The 17,465-nt window shown below is 43.6% G+C and overlaps 1 protein-coding gene across 1 annotated transcript; it reads left to right on the top strand.

The window, feature by feature from the left end:
• Positions 1-8,760: 8,760 nt before the first annotated feature.
• LOC123072346 (uncharacterized) lies at positions 8,761-11,116 on the top strand. The gene is made up of 3 exons (XM_044495907.1): positions 8,761-8,915; positions 10,225-10,422; positions 10,628-11,116. The coding sequence occupies exons 1-3, from the start codon at positions 8,896-8,898 to the stop codon at positions 10,719-10,721; spliced, it is 312 nt and encodes a 103-aa protein (XP_044351842.1). The 5' UTR covers positions 8,761-8,895; the 3' UTR covers positions 10,722-11,116.
• The last annotated feature ends 6,349 nt before the right edge of the window (positions 11,117-17,465 follow it).

The raw sequence follows: 17,465 nt of genomic DNA, 5'->3' as shown, positions 1-17,465 counted from the left end.
CATCATATGGCTAACTCTGTTTGCTTCTATATCTTGTGCTTATATATTATACTCCCTCCGTCCGGAAATACTTGTCATCAAAATGAATAGAAGGGGATGTATCTAGATGTATATTAGTTCTAGATACATCCCTTTTTATCCATTTTGATGACAAGTATTTTCGGACGGAGGGAGTATCTGTTTTGGTGTGTGTATGTGCCCGCATGCCTTTCTTGTTGCATGCCCTCCGGGAATCCTTTCTTGTTGCATACCCCGACGGAGAGGAGATGGTTATGATGAGGCTCAAAAAGATGATGATGATAGATGCTGAGGCCTTGAGGGTGTATTGGAAACCTGTTGTTCTTTCTATTCAGTTCAAGTAGTTGAGTTACAATATAGTATATTTTTCAAAGTACATGTTCTAACATAATAAATATAAAATCTCAACCTGATTACACTATGTTTTTAAATTAAGCATTGCGTGTTCATCTGCTGAAGCAATGTATTTTACTTTTTATTGAGTTGAAGTCAGCCATTTCATATTAAGCAAACAGTGACTGGATCAGTTCCTTACCCGGTGCAATGCTATATGTACCTACTCTGGGTCATCTTTTTCAGGTACATTTGAGGAATATTTGCCAATCAGTTCCCATTTAAAATATCTACTTCTTTCTATACCACAGCTCTACCTTTATGGTTTATATTCTTGATCTTCTCATCCCTCATATTCACTTCTTCCTAAATGATTTGGCACTCCTTAATTAATGTATGTAATTTATTGTTTGGTTTAGTATTCCTTGCCTTTTGTTTAGAACATTTTCACCTATGTACAAAAGCTAGCATCTGATGTCAACTCAAATCTATATTATCTTATAGGTCAATGGTTGGTTACAATGTTTAGCTCGATTCTTGGTGGAGCTGGTGGAGAGAGCCGGGGGGGGGGGGGGGGGGGAGGGAGGGCAAAGCAGGGCACTTGGATATTGGATGTTGTAGTCGCAGAATAGGAGGGCCTATATGTGTCTCTTTCAGAGCCTACGAAACAGGGGAGAGACGTATAGGAGTAGCTCCGAAGCTGCCTAGATGCAGCATCAATTTGGTTTCAGACTTTTAGCCTGTTGGGACCATCCCCCTCCCCCTCTCCCTGTCTCTTGCCTGTTCCTCTCCCCTCCAGGCTCTAGGGACTTGGCCCCAGCCTGATTCAGGAGTGCTGGTGACCCGGATCCTGTCTCCCAGGGGAGGCGGATCAGCGGGAGGCTGCAGGAGCAGCCGGACGTTGATGACATACAACTGAGGTGTGCTTTGAGGGCTGCCAAGTTGCATGACGTCGAGATCTCCTCTGGTATGTCTGTTATTAAGTCCAATTCCATTTTGCATTTTACTGATAATGAAATTATTCATAATGCAACTCAATTAGGAATTTCACTTGGTAATAATGATCTTGAAATTGCCAAGTCGGTTAACGACATTCTTGATTTGGAAGTTGATCGTGCGGTAGATATGATTCGTCACATTGCTGCCGCTAAACCAATGAATGACTCGGAGATTGATGCGCTTGGGGTTAGGGTTCTTGATGGCATGTGTGCCGATCTTGACTCTGCTTTACTTGAGACAGAGGAAGACTCCAATCCTGAGACGTCTCTTCATGTAGACGAGCCTTTAGTGCTAGAAGCTGAGATTGAGTGCGGTGATCAGGCTGATGGTCACATTAAGCCTAAGCGGACATGGAAACGAAAGGTTTATCCAATGTCCACAGTGCGTAGGAGTGCTCGGACCCGTACTGCCAAAAAATTTCATGATGAATTATGAGAGGCATTTTCTGGAACAGCAGAGGTCTTAGAGACTTGGCTAAAAGGAGGTTTCTAGCGGATGCTTCTCTTGAACATCATTTAGATTTTATTGCTTTGTCTGAGACTGGAAGAAGCAATTTTACTTCTCAATTTCTTGCCACTTTGTCTGGGGGGGTAGATTTTGATTGGCATTGCCTCCCCCTCGAGGAAGATCCGGTGGGGTTTTACTCGGAGTTAAGTGCGAGACGTTGGAAGTTCGGAGCGTAGTTATGGGAGAGTTCGCTGTCAAGTTTCGAGTTAGAACTAAGGCAGATGGGTTTGACTGGGCCTTGGTGGCAGTTTACGGAGCGGCGCAACCAGAACTCAAGCCAGATTTTTTGGCGGATCTGGTACGCATTTGTAGTAACGAACAACTACCTCTCTTAGTGGGAGGGGATTTCAACATTATCTGAAGAAAAGAGGATAAGAACAATGACAATTTTGACGGCCGATGGCCGTTTATGTTCAACACTATTATCGAAAGCTTGGATCTCACAGAGATTGAGCTTTCGGGTAGGAAATTCACTTGGGCTAATTCATTACCGGTTTCGACCTTTGAGAAATTTGACCGTGTGCTAGCAAGTGTCGAATGGGAACAGAAGTTTCCCTTGGTAACTGTGCAGGCTATGACTCGAGGTGTCTCGGATCATACACCGTTACTAGTCGACTCCGGCGTTCAAAATTTTGTGGGCAACAAGAGCATTTTTTCGTTTGAACTTGCCTGGTTTGAAAGAGAAGGGTTCCTTGAGTTGCTAGCTAGAGAGTGGGCTAAGGACTCGGGAGGTAGGACGCCTATCGAGCGATGGCAGTGTAAGATTCGTCATCTTCGAAGGTTCCTTCGTGGTTGGGCTAAGCACATGCATGGGATTTATAAGGTGGAGAAGGATAGAATTCTTCTACTTATTCAAAACCTTGAAGTTAAAGCAGAAACCTCTATCTTGGATTCCAATGAGCTGGAAACAAAGATAGAAGCGGAGCTGCAACTTAAACAGCTTCTTCGTGAGGAGGAATTGAAGTGGGCGTTGCGAGCTAAGGTTCGCAAAATCGTAGAAGGCGAGGATAACACTCAATTCTTTCATTTGATTGCTAATGGGAAGCATCGTAAAAAGAGAATTTTCCAACTAGAACAAGATGAGGGGACGATAGTTGGTCAGGATAACCTGAAAGTTTACATTACCAATTATTATAAGCAGTTGTTTGGTCCCCCGGTAGAGACTTTTGTGTCGTTGGATGAGTCGAGGGTTGAGGATGTGCCTCAACTTGAGACTGCCGAGAATGAGCTCCTGACTGCTCCATTCTCGGAGCAAGAGGTGTTTGAGGCTATTGCTCATATGGAGAATAATAAGGCTCCAGGTCCGGATGGGTTTCCGGCGAAGTTCTACAAGAAGTGTTGGCATTTTATCAAGGGAGATTTGATGCCCATGTTTCAGGAGTTTTTTGAGGGGCAGCTTCAATTGTTTAAGCTGAATTTTGGGACAATAACCCTTCTTCCTAAGAAGACAGAGGCTGTTCGCATTGAGAAGTTCAGACCTATATGTCTGCTTAATGTGAGTTTCAAGATCTTCATCAAGGTCGGGACAAATAGACTTATGCAGATTGCACACTTAGTAGTTCAGTCGTCCTAGACTGCTTTCATGCCTGATAGAAACATCCTGGAAGGGGTTGTTGTCTTGCATGAAACGCTCCATGAAATCCACTCCAAAAAACTTGATGGCGTAGTTTTTAAAGTGGATTTTGAAAAAAGCATATGATAAAGTCAAATGACCTTTCCTTCAACAAGCTTTGCGTATGAAAGGTTTTGATCCGGCCTGGAGAAACCAGATTGATTCCTTTACGCAAAAAGAGAGTGTCGGGATTAAGGTGAATGATGACGCGGGTCACTATTTCCAGACACACAAGGGGCTACGCCAAGGAGACCCTATGTCACCAATCATGTTTAACATAGTGGCTGATATGCTCACTATTTTAATAGGTCGGGCAAAGGATGCAGGGCAGGTAGGTGGCCTAGTTCCACATCTAGTTGACGGCGGGATTTCCATTCTTCAGTATGCTGATGATACTATCATCTTTATGGAGAACGACTTGGCGAAAGCAAGAAACATGAAGCTGCTGTTATGCTTATTTGAACAATTGTCTGGGCTCAAAATCAACTTCCACAAGAGCGAATTGTTTTGCTTTGGAAGAGCCAATGAGGACCAGGAGTCGTATCAACAATTGTTCGGATGTGAATTGGGCTCATTACCGTTTACGTACTTAGGTATACCCATTCATCATCGTAAGCTGACTAATATTGAGTGGAAATGCATTGAGGATCGGTTTGAAAAGAAACTGAGCTGTTGGAAAGGAAAGCTCATGTCATACGGAGGACGATTGATTCTGATTAATTCGGTCCTTACTAGTATGCCTATGTTTCTCTTATCCTTTTTCTTGGTTTCGGTGGGTTTCAGGAAAAGGTTAGATTTCTACCGATCCCGATTCTTTTGGCAAAATGATGAGCTTAAACGTAAGTACAGGCTTGCTAAGTGGGATATTATTTGTAGGCCTAAGGACCAAGGTGGTCTAGGTATTGAAAATCTGGAAGTCAAAAACATATGTCTCCTTAGCAAGTGGCTTTTTAAGCTGTCATCTGAGACGGAGGCTACTTGGGCACAGATTTTGCGCAATAAGTATCTCTATGCTAAAACTTTGGCCCAGGTGAATGTGAGGCCTCCTGACTCTCCCTTTTGGAAGGGTTTGATGAGAGTTAAACAACTCTTTTTCAACAAGACTAAATTTATTGTTGGGAATGGTGCCACTACGAGGTTTTGGGAGGATATGTGGCTTGAGGAGACCCCCCTTGCACTTCAATATCCTTCTTTGTACAACATTATCCGACGTAGAGAAGCCTATATTGCTAATGTTTTACATTCCGTTCCCCTCAATATTAGTTTTAGACGGACGCTTGTTGGAAATCGTTGGGAGGCCTGGCTCCATCTCGTTAGGCGTTTAATGGAAGTCAGGCTGTCTCAGCAACCAGATCAGCTGCATTGGAAACTTACTAAGAACGGTGTGTTCAAGGTCAAATCAATGTATCTGGATGTCATTAACTCTAGCGTCATCCCTACCTCGTTACATGTTTGGAAAGTTAAGGTACCCTTACGTATCAAAGTGTTTATGTGGTTTGTGCATAAACAAGTCATTTTGACTAAGGATAACCTTGCAAAACGAAATTGGGTGGGCTCGTCTAGATGTAGCTTTTGTGATCATAATGAAAACATCAAACACCTCTTTCTCGATTGTCCGTTGGCTAAGATTCTGTGGCGGTCAGTTCATATTGCCTTTAATATTAATCAACCCACCTCTATCAACATGTTATTTGGAACATGGCTTGATGGGGTGGATTCTGACATTGCAAGACACATTCGGGTTGGCATTTGTGCTTTATTGTGGGCAATATGGAACTGCAAAAATGATTTAGTCTTTAACAGATCAACAACCATTCACTTTTTGCAGGTTATCTTCAGGGCCACGGCGTTCATCCGTATGTGGTCGCTACTCACTCCGACGGAGGCCAGGGAGCGTTTGGTTACTGCGTCTACCCGATGGGAGATGGTAGCTCGGGATATTTTCAACCGGTTTGGATGGCGGTCATGTAATAGGATAGGCATGTAGTGCTCCTATTGTTTTGCCAGCCGGTTGTGGCTTTGGGTCTTTCCTCTTTTGAGCTTTTGTTGATGATTGTACTACGACCTTTCGAGACTTTGTTACTGGATTATCCTTTTAATAATATGAGCCGTATGCATCGTTCTGATGCAGAGACTGGGGTACATCCCTTTTTCCAAAAAAAAAGGAGTGCTGGTGACCATGCCCTCTCTCTGCTTCCACCACCTACCCTTCCGTGCTCGATGGCTATGGTGCAGTAACAAGGACGCCTCCCGAAGCCCAATGGTTGGCAAAAATGACTCCAATACTACAGTAACCTCAATCGCAGGTTACTTCCCATCTTACAAGATCAACAAATCCTTCTGCATACCATATGATTTTTCCACGCAATATGTTTCCGTATGCCTCTCATTCTCACAACGGGTTGCACCATTCCAACCCATTGTAATTGTGTCTGCTCTCTTGCTTTCTCTCCCCGAAGCCCTGACACTGTTCATGTTAATTTGGCTGCTAGTACTGTCCTGCTAAGGTACTACTTAAGGGGGTTACAAGAAGAAGACTATATATATAGGCAGTGCGTCCTTTATAAGGGTGTGTGATGCTTAGGCAGGGGAAGGTTGGTGAGAGAATTAGCTATCATCCTTTGATTTGTTGCCTAGTCCTGAAATCTGTTGACTATATCGTACCTGAGCTTTAAATGCCTTTTCCTACATGGCGGTTTGGCCACTTATGTGTGCTATGCTCCATTATCACCATCTCATCCTAGCCTCAACCTCAGCACTGATTTTTGCCAAGCGGGTGGGAAATGGCGCGTTCGGAGCTTGTACTGAAGAACAAAGCCATTATCAGCGTTATAGCCCCACACACCATCTCATACTACCTAGAAAGCTGTCCAGTACATCAGTGGCCATATTATCCATTAAATTTGTCACCAAGTCCGCACCCATTCAAATCATGGTCATCAAGGTCAATATCACCCCCACCATGGTCATGAAGGCATTAGGCATTCGATTCCTGCTCCAGCTCTGACAAATTTTCCTGTGCGTACACCCAGGTACGTTGCTCCACCTCCATCTCGGCATCCAAATGGCAACAAGCCAAAGATCAAGATGTAGAGAATGATCACTGATATACTTATTCTGCCGCTTCGCCCCCTCATTCAGTATCACCTTCTTCTGTACGTTATGCCTCCATATGATCCGAACAATGGAAGTAGATCTCCTTTCTGTCCCCTCCAGTTCTTCCGAGCTGCATTTGGCCATTGTTTCTTGTAGTCTTGCACAACCTCCAAGTGAGCGTGCGACAGGAACCGGTCCTTCTGCTGGAATGTCACATGTGTCCCCTGCACCATGTTCATGTGAGTTCCTTTTCCCTTTTTATTTATCCATACTTGTCACTGATTGTTATTTCCAAAAGATAAATTGTAAAATACAGCAAAGGAAGTAATACATTGTCCAAAGGGGCAACTATTCAACCGTTACATATTCGGAAGAGGATTTTGAGTCTTCATCCAAATTTTAGTTGTTCTAGTCATATATTTTGCTCCTGGGGATAATACAATAAATCTAGTTTACTTGGTTGGTACCTTGGCAACATTGATCTTATTTGCCCAACTGATAAGTTGTATCAAAATTTTCCAAGGTTTTGTTTCTGTGGATAATTGTTGTTTACATTGTGCATCTGACAGGTGATTTGAGTTCAAGATGAGCTCATAGTCTGCTGAGATCAATAATGCTGGTCTGCGAAAGACGAATTTTGTCAATTCAAGATTACATAAGGCAAAGATAACAGTCAAATCGAACAATTCATTTCTTAATCATGGTTTTCCAACATTGAAATCCCATGTGCATGTCTATGGTAGGCAAGGGTGTATATAAGAATGATACATGCAAGGATATGAGGGAGCAATGCACGCTATATGCTTTATAAGCGTGACGTTACTGAAAGGTTGGTAGGTATGTTAATTAGCCTTGATTCATGAAAAGGTGGTATTTTTAGGTAATTACCTAGTCGAAAATGCTAAATGTAAGATCATACAATAAATATATGAAATGCTAAATATATATACTCCCTCCATTCTAGTTTACTGGGCAGCCACAAAAATATAGAAGACTCCTGTGTACAAAAATATATATACTCCCTCCATTCTAGTTTACTGGGCATGAGCAACTCAGAGCCATTCCTAGGGAGTAGAATCATCGTGCAATTAAGATGGGTGAAATGATTTTATTCTTCACAATGAGATCGATGACGACGCTAGTTCTATTTGTCCCACCCTCCTTGTTTTCCACTATATCGCAACACCATGTCCAACAACGAAGATGAGTTGGGGTTTCCGACACACCTTGTAAACTGGGATTCAGTAGGTGAGATCGATGGAGAAGTACATGACTAGATTGCAGCCATAGGGCACATAGCGGGGACGCGATGATCATCACCTCGAGGAACACGGCACTAGTGTCATGGCAGAGACCATCAAAGAACAGATCGCGGCTGAGGCTACGGTGGCGGGGAATGATGAACACGACACCAAAGGAAGATGCCTCATTCGACATGGAGAAAAGCCAATACATCTTAGTCAATGATTCAGACATGGAGACGCAAGATGACACCGAAAAACAAGATGTTTCTTCTTGAACCAGTTTGCATCATTTAACTTTTCAACTTGTGAACGATGTTACAGCCTTCTTGAGCCAGTTTGAAGACGATGCTACGGATCAAAAGGATAGCTTGGATGATTTTATTTTGAGCACGAATCTTCACATCACTCTCAATAAGTCGGAAGCTCTTCCGGTCATATGTTGACTGGGGCACAACCAATTGGTATCCGGTGTCCTCTGCTAAACCAATAAATCTTTTATTAGAATACTTGCTTTGTACTTAATAATAATGTTTATGGGCAACATATCTGGTGAAAACCTTATTCCGATGCAAGTATGAAAACTTACGCTATAAACCATCCGACCTCAATATGAAGAAACAAGGTGGGTGCATTTGCAGCCACTTAGATCGCACTTAGCAGATGAGAAATCATGTGACATTGTCACCTAAATATCTCTAACAAGTGTATTTCTGGGTTAGTTTGATGCTTTCCTGCTAAGTTGTAAATTGTACTCCCGTCATTTTCATTTTGCTGTGAAGTGTACTACCGGAGACAGAGAGATAATCACCCGCAAAAAAGAAAAAGATAAGAAAAAAGAAGAGAAATTTAGATTGTGCTGCTTGCTGTTAAAGTGTACTTCCTCCTCCATACGAGCGAGAGCCTTTCTGGGCCTCGGCTAAGTTAGCTTCTGGCCCGGCCCGTTTGTCTTGCTGTCCGGTCGTCTCGCCGTCGTCTCCAGCGGCCCGGATAGCGAGCCGGAGACGGTAGCCATCTCAATCTCAACCGCGCTTCCTCTCTCTACCACCGCGCAGTTGGTAGGAGCGCCATCGATTCCGGCGACCACCGATGAGGCGGCCTGCGGCAAGGTACCCTCCCCAAGTCCCCTTCTCCCCATTGCTGATGTACTGTAAAAATCTTGTTTCTGCTTCTAGATGTGTACCTCATGAGGAGATTCAGGGGGTTGGGGAGGAGGGGCAGGCATTGATCCGGGTCTTAGAAAGAGAAATTACTTGCCTGTCATTCAATTTGTGCATGTCGCTCCGAGTCCCTGTATCACTTTCAACAGATCTGTATTGTCTTCTTGTTATCTCGGCTCCTCCGCAAGTGCGCCGGCTCTGTCGCTGCCTTCCCTCATTCCAACTAGTCTAATCTTACTTTGTCCTACAGCACTGCAGATTCCTGGATACGATGTGTTTCCATATGCCTCCCATTCATATTTCATAGCGGATTGCATCGGTTCAACCCATCGTTTATTCTCACTGCTCTCTCCTGATAACATAATTAGAGGCTACAGGAGACTGCAGAGAGCAATGCTTGCTTTACAAGTGTCTGTCATGCTTTGGCGTCTGTGAATGGTTGGTGAGCACATTAAGTATTCATCCCTGCTAGGTTGTAAATCTTATCCCTAGCGTAAATTAACTCGAAACCGCACACCTTGGTATTACACTATATTGCTACTGTCCCTTCTTCTGCTCGAAAATCAGTGGTGTTGAGGTGTTTCTACAGCCATATAGAGTGTGACATGTTATGTGTTTCTTTATGCTTCCCATTCATAATGTACTGCAGCGTAATAACCAATCATGATTGTCATCTCTCTCTCTCTCACTCTCTCTCTGCGCTTGATGGTACAGTTGAAAGGCCCAATCTAAAACAATTATATCATCTAGTACAGACTACAGTAGAAGATCTGAATTTTAAGGATCTTCAGTTTGATTGTCCTGCATCTAATGAAAACAGAGGAAATGTATATTTTAAATGATGTCGCGAAGCGAGAGAATAGGCTAATGATTGCTGGTGGGGTGTGAGCGTCACTGCCTCACTGGCAGGCGTGCTCATGTGGCAGCACAATCTTGTGCAGAGGTTAAATGCTAGCCGCGTGAGGCTGCAACTTTGTGTACCTGTGCGGCAAGCAATCACCCAACGCTATTCAGTTGCTGAAGTACCAAACTGATTCGTGCATTCATTATTCGACTGGTTCAAAGACTTCAACGTCTTTTTGAAATCGAACAAGTGGTATGTAACCGATATATCTATTTGCTTAGTATAGTTTTGCGAAGTTTATCTAAACAAGAGTTATATCAAGTCCTGTTCTGAGATATACTGAAATTTGTAACATAGTGGTTAAACTGTTCTCTCATGAAAAGTTCAAATTTACTGATTCTTTCCTTTGTTCAGTGTCTCTGTAGGATCGAAGCTACAGTCCGTGGCAAAGAAGTCCAAAGAGATGATACACTTTTCTAGAGATCAGCTGATGGGGTCAGCATTTGTTGCATTTGGCATCATATTATTTGTGGGTTTCTTCTATGCCGCTGTTGTGTCCAAAATGCTCCCGCCTTATGAGAACTGGCTTCTAGCTGCCATCCAAAATGACAGGTAAAGATTTCAAAACAAAATAGATGATCACCAAATTGTTTTTTCTCGTTTCCTTTGTAGTTGATGTTTAATTGTGGACTTTTCACTTAGTTTTGTAAACAATTTAGCAGAATATGTAATTTTCTACATGCCTGCTGCCATATTGTAAACTAAGTCGGATCTAGTTAGAAGTTAATGCCATTTACTTTGATCTTTCACTTACCAGGTATTACTGCCTACTTGTGCCCTTGACACTTCCTGTGATAATTGTGGCTGTCTATCTGCATTGGCTAAGCATGAAGATGTTCAAGCATGCCTGAAGAACTGCACATCTGTTTTGCAGAAGAAGTCAGTTTTCAAGCGTAAATTGATGGCAACTTACTAAATTGACCTCATAGTGTCACTACTAGGTATTAAAATGAGCACATTCATGTTTAGAAAGTGTAGTTGTATTTGTGAAATGCTTATGATGGGAAATACATATTTACTTGTTAAATGTTTATATGATGGAAAATGCACTCGTAGTTCTTATATAATTTTTCTTTCTCAATGGTGAAATTCCTGGCCTCTCGTTTAAATAGATACTAGGTTTATAGATAGATTTCTATGTGTCTTGTGCATATTCTTATGCCCTGTGTACCATATATCCTGTATTGACCCTACAAATGTGTTAGCATAGTTTTGTGCTGTCAACACAAACAACCGTTTCTTTTTATGTAGAAACTCTTCTCTTGTTCCTTTGGTGTGTCACTTTGTTTTATTCTCTGCTGATGTTACTTAGTAGCATTGCTCGCATCTTGAAGCTGGAAAGACAATGCCATGGCGTTTTTTTAACCCCTTTTGCATAATCGCAGATGGCTAACTCGGTTCTCTATTTCTATATGTCTTCCCTATCTACATATTATATCTTTTTTGGCGTGTGTGTGTGTGTGCGCGCGCGCTCCCGCCATCCTGCGTACCTTCTTTTGCATACCCTTAGGGAGTCCTTTCTTGTTGCATACCCTTAGGGAGAGTAGATGATGACGATGAAGATGAAAATGTCTCTGTAATAGTTATGAATGTTATTTTTCTTGGGCAGTTACCCAAGGGACCATGGTCATCTATGGATAATTTTATAAATATGCCATTGTCCGACCAAAGCTTACTATATATTTGCTGCATCGGTCAATCAGTCTTTCATTTTTTTAGCATGTCCACCTCATGTAACATTTTTCTACCAAACAAATCATATAGCATCTTTCACTAGCGACCGTGCAGCAATAAGCTATTGGAACTTATGCTAGCTGGAGGTTCTCCCGTTACTGGTCTACTGGTAATCTTCAGATCTGCCCTGCTTTGGAGCCTACAATGACAGAGAAAACAGACAGCTAACAAGACGATTTGAAAGTAGAGATTTTCAAAAACAGAGGACAAGGCACCACTTGGTTTTTATTCTTCTATGGTTTACTAAACTTGGCCGGGTTTGCCCGTGTACTGATGCTGTTTAGAAGAGGATTTGTTCAAATGTAAAACTTCCTTTTACATGAGAGGGCAAGGCTTTTGCCTCTGGTTTCGGTGGCTTGGTTCTGCTTATATATTTTAGCTGCTCAATCCCTATGCATTGTTGCCTGTGGAATCCTGTCGCAATCGACAGGATTACTCTGTCTTCTTATGTTTGCTCCTCTGGGAGCACATTAGCGTTGCCGATGCGTTCTCTCCTAGGAAATATTGCTCGGTTTTCTTTCACGATGTCACATATGACTTCTTGAGGTGATGTGTTTCCATATGCCTCCAATTTATATTTCATGGAGGATAGCATCGTTTATTGTCACGGCTCTCTCTCCCTCTCGCTCGGGAGCTTTGATGTTGTTCATCATTGTTTGTCTGCTAGTAGTATCCTATATAGTTAGAGGCTACAAGAGAAAGCAGGGAGCATTGCTTCCTTTACAAGTGCCGGTCATGCTTTGGCATAGAAAGGTTGGCGAGCACATTAACTGTTCACCCATTCATTTTCTGACTAAGTCTTGGAGTCTGGGTCAAGCCTTAATTCCCTTTTTCCAATGTGGCTTGGCTACATGTGTGCTTTTGCTCCACTGCCCCTACTACTAGATTAAACTGATGAATTGAATGATCAAATGAAGAAAGGATGACTAATCAATTCTAATGAGGCTAGTGCTTCCTTCTGGCCTTGTTCCTTCGTTGTCCATCACCATCATTTTTATTTATATGCCTGAAGGATTTAGGTATTTGCTTGTTTCTTTATGGACTTCTTGCATTTACATCTTTATGTAATACAATCCAGACAAATAACCTTTTAGGTGTGTGATATCTTGCATCCTGTTTTTGAACTTTTGGATTATGTAAGAAAATCGGTGTCTTTCTGAATTGCTCATAGTACTTTGCAGGGCATGCATGCAAATGTAGTCCTATGATTATGAGTGATCTTTCATGCGGTAGAACTATAGATTCGTGTGATGTAATTATCATCCCAAGTATTTAGCAAGCATCACATGGATGAGAAACTGGTTATTATGCTTAGTTTTGTGCCATAGTGTTGTTCTAAACAACACATTCTAGCAAAGTCTATGTTTCCGAAGATCTTAACGCAAGATTATCTCATTCCCTAATCTTCGAATGCATTTCTCCCATTCTTCTGTCCCACTCTACTAGACACAATATTGAAAAAGGGATAGGGCTGGGTTGGGACTTCAATTTATATGAGAAATTCCATTGTGCAAGACCGAAAGCTTATGGATTCAGCACTTTGCTATAAGAAAGAAGCAAGGTTGTCCAACAAAACTGGTGTGCGGTAGCTTACATTGCCCTGCTTTTTCTTCCTCAATCGAATTGTGATATTGTGCATTGCAGATTTTTTTTATCAAATTGCAAAATTTGCAAGGATCAACAATTCTTCCTGCAACTAGTGTTGACACCTAAATTGTTCGTGTTGTTAGGATTCACCAACCATCTGTAGCAAGTATGAAACAGTTGGCCTAAACAATTACTAATTCATCTAAAGGGAACCTTGGTCTGAACCACACCGTATTTGGCAGAGTAAAGAGTGTACTGGCTTTCACTAACTATCATGTCCCATTGACCTACACTCTGCAGCTAATGCTAGCCGGAGGCTCTCCTGCACTGGGTCCCGATACCCCTCATATATACACTAGTAGAAAAACACCAAATAGTCCCGGTTCGTAAGGGCCTTTAGTCCCGGTTCGTGAACCGGGACTAATGGGTCGTTACTAATACCTCCACCCATTAGTCCCGGTTCAAACACGAACCGGGACCAATGTGCCTCCACGTGGCCCTGTGCGCCGAGCCCAGTCAGGGGGCCTTTCGTCCCGGTTGGTGGCACCAACCGGGACCAAAAGACATCCATGCGTCAGCATTCTAGTGGCTGGGGTTTTTGTTTTTTTTTTGAAAGGAGGGGGGGGGGGGGGTTGGGGGTTTTGGACGGTTAATTTAGGTGTTTCATATATTGTGTTAGCTAGCTAATTAATAGAGAGAAGTGTCCTCTCTTATGTCCGTGCTTGGTCGACGCTACGTACTATATATACATAAGTGATCGAGAGAACCATTGAGTACAGAAGTTCGTCATGCATACCGAGAGAAGTGATCGATCGACCTCTCCTTCTCCGAGAGATTGGTCGAACAACAAGTTTTCGTATATCATGTATCTGACGCTACTGGCTACATACATGTACAATATGTATAAGATCTCTTAATTACAATCCCCTAGCAATTGAAATCAATTTCCACATGGTATTCTCCGGCTTTATTGATGACGTGGTCAAGAAAGAATCTCGCCAATTCCTCTTGAATTGCTTTCATGCGATCTGGTTCTAGGAGTTCATTCCGCATCTGCCACGTCTAATTTGAAGAAGGGGGTTAATTAATACATATATATGAATGAAACTCAACATAAATGATGGTGTAATAAAATGAAATTGTGAATACTTCATATTGTCTTTGAGAGTAGCCCCGCTTGTTTTTCAAAGTCGCGTTGTGGATGAACTCGCGCACGTAGTATCCACAGAAATCATTCCCTTCTTCCTGCCACAAGCACTTTACGAGAAATAGAGGTCAATCAAACTGATAATGAAGCATTATAAATGGCATTGATGAAAGTATAGCTATAGAATCAGCGGGAGATGCGCGCAACTAGCTAGCCAGTAGTACTTACTTTCGGATATGTATATCGCAGCTCCTTCGGCAGTCCCGGAGCTTGTGCGGTGAACTGTTTCCAAACCCTGCAAGACAAAGAAAATAATAATTATTACTTGAGATATCAGGAAATGAACAAAAAGTTGCCGATATGGTGCGATAATGATCGATTGAACTTACTTGCTGAGCATTTCAGTCATGTCCGCATAGGATTTGGGATCTTTCCGTCTCGAGTCTAAGACGGTTACTAGTCCACGCTCAAGCTTAATCTCCAGAAGAATATAGTGGTACCTGCGCACGCATGCATAACTCATCAATTACATTACTATAACCTCGCTCGAGTAATAAGGGAAACCGAATATGCACACGACAGTAACACTCACTTGCCGTTGTAAGGAAAGAGTATGGTATCTTTGTTTTTATTTTTGATCAACGATTGTAGCACGTTGTCCTCGGCCTCTTTGACGTCCTTTTTAACCAGAAATTCATCTATGATATTTGTGTTAATGAACCCAATATCATAAATTTTCTTGTTTTTTGCACTCGACGATCTTCAATCTGCATAATATATTGAGGATAATTAATTATAAATACATGAAATGAAAGAGCCGAGCTATATATAGAGACTTAATGATAGAAATAGTACTTACAGACAGTAGCAAAAGACCATTAGTTTATCGAGGGCCTTTTGATTGAAGAACGCGAAGAACTCATCAAATGGAACAGTCAACAGATCATTTGCAACGAGGTCATGCTCCTCTTTAATATTCAGATACAAAGCATTCGTACCCCCAGACTCTCTGCAGGTTTCCATGTACCAATTATGGAATTTCGCATCATTGTTGTAAGAGATTTTTCATCTTTGACGAGAGGCTTCCCATACTCGTATATGTGTTCGTCCACCTCCAAGAAATCAGGAAGTTGATCGTCAGGCAGGTAATCTGCAAGATTGCCATAACCGGCCACCGTCCCCGGAGCATTAGACACATTGAGCAAGGGGCACGATTGCTGCACTTGTTCGCCTAGCTGGGCAATTTTTTCCCCTTTGCTCGTTCTTTTGACCTTTTAGCACTGACAGTAGTTCCCGACCGCTGGGCTTGGAGATATGTCTGTTCAGTAATGCGCTCATAGTTGGTTCTCGGTGGAGACTTTGGTGGTTTCCTCAGGGCATCGATAGTGCGCTTTGCTTTCACCGTATCTACCTTCTCCTCCGGAGGTGGATGTCTCTTTGCTTTCACCCCTTCAAAGAACTCCTTCACGTGGGTCCGCACAATCGTATCGTTTTCCTCCTCGGTCCTCTTGTACGGTAACTTCTCTAGAGGCTTGAGAGATGGACCGTATCTGTATTGCCTCCCGCCTCTGGTTGTGCTGCTAGACGCCGGAGCATACGGAGCAGCTGCGGCGTCTGTCTTCTTTCGTGCTTACTTACGAGGCGGAGGAGAAGGAGTACGACGCGCCGGAGCAGCCGGGGCGGCGGCGGGTCTCTTCCGCCCTTGCTGGCGAGGCGGAGAAAGAGGAGGCTGCTGGCTTCTCGGGAGCGCCGGCGCAGACGGAGAAGGAGGCGGAGTGCCGCCACGCGTCGGAGAAGGAGGCGGAGTGCCGCCATGTGTGCCCTGATCGTCACTCGCCGGAGGAGGAGGCGGTGGAGGAGGCGGAGTGTCCTGACTCGCCGGAGGAGGAGGAGGAGGCGGAGGCGTCCAGTTCGGATGGTTGATGAGCTCCTTCCGCCATAGGCATGGAGTCTTCAGAGCAGAACCCAGCCTAGTCTCCCCTTCACCGGTAGGGTGGTCAAGCACGAGGTCCTCAAATCCCTCCGTTATTTCATCCACCATCACCTTAGCATATCCTTCTGGAATCGGCCGGCAGTGATAAGTTGCTCCGGATCCACTAGTATAAACAGAGCCAACAACCGTCTTGACCTTCAAATTCATCCATCGCGCCATAATGTGGCAATGTTGAGACTCCATGATAGCATCCACGGGATAACTGGCAGGAGCCGTCAAGACATGCTCCGGCTGAAGCAGCTCGGTGGAAGCCACGCTGCTTCTCCGCTGAGATGGCGGGGTAGCTTCGGGGGAAGCTTCGCAGGTCGTTTGCTGCGATCTGCTGCTTCTCGTTCCTCTAGCCCCATTACCCTTTCGTGCAGCGCCTGCAGTTGGCCCTGCTCCAGTTTCTTCCTCCTCTCGTGGGTTTTGTAACCCCCTGCGTCCGGAAAACCAACCTTCCACGGAATGGAGCCTGGCGTGCCTCGTGTCCGTCCAGGGTGCTCAGGATTCCCGAGGGCCATTGTGAGCTCGTCCTTCTCCCTGTCTGGTACGAACGTCCCTTTCTGCGCTTCATTGATAATACTGTCGAAGGTTCTTGACTAGTATTTCCAGTTGCTCGTCCATCCAACGGCACATCCCTGATACAGGGTCCAAGGTTCCGCCAGCCCCGAAGAACCAAGTCCGGCAACGGTCTGGCCATCTCATTGTCTCTGGTTCAATCCCTTTTTCAAGCAGATCATTCTCAGCCTTGGACCACTTAGGCCGGGATTTGAGGTAGCCACCTGACCCCGTGCGATGGTGAAGCTTCTTCTTCGCAGCATTTTGCTTGTTCATCGCCAACATCTTCTTACTCTTTTCCGATGCCTTTTGGGCCACAAATGCGGGCCAGTGATCTTTGATCTTCTCATATTTGCCGATGAATTTTGGTGTCTTTTTTTTGACAAAATGGTTCAACTCTTTCCTCCACCTCCTGAATAGGGTTGCCATCTTCTTAAGAGCACAAGACTTGATTAATTGCTCTTTAACTGGCTTCTCCGGATCCTCCTCTGGCGGTAGGGTGAAATTTGCCTTCAGCTGAGTCCAAAGATCTTCTTTCTGCATATCATTGACATAAGACACCTTAGGGTCGTCCTTAGGCTTATACCATTGCTG

Source organism: Triticum aestivum, chromosome 3B, assembly GCF_018294505.1.
Source record: "Triticum aestivum cultivar Chinese Spring chromosome 3B, IWGSC CS RefSeq v2.1, whole genome shotgun sequence".
Lineage (NCBI taxonomy): Eukaryota > Viridiplantae > Streptophyta > Magnoliopsida > Poales > Poaceae > Triticum > Triticum aestivum.
Note: the sequence above shows the minus strand (reverse complement) of the source record. Positions and strands in the feature narration are given on the sequence as shown.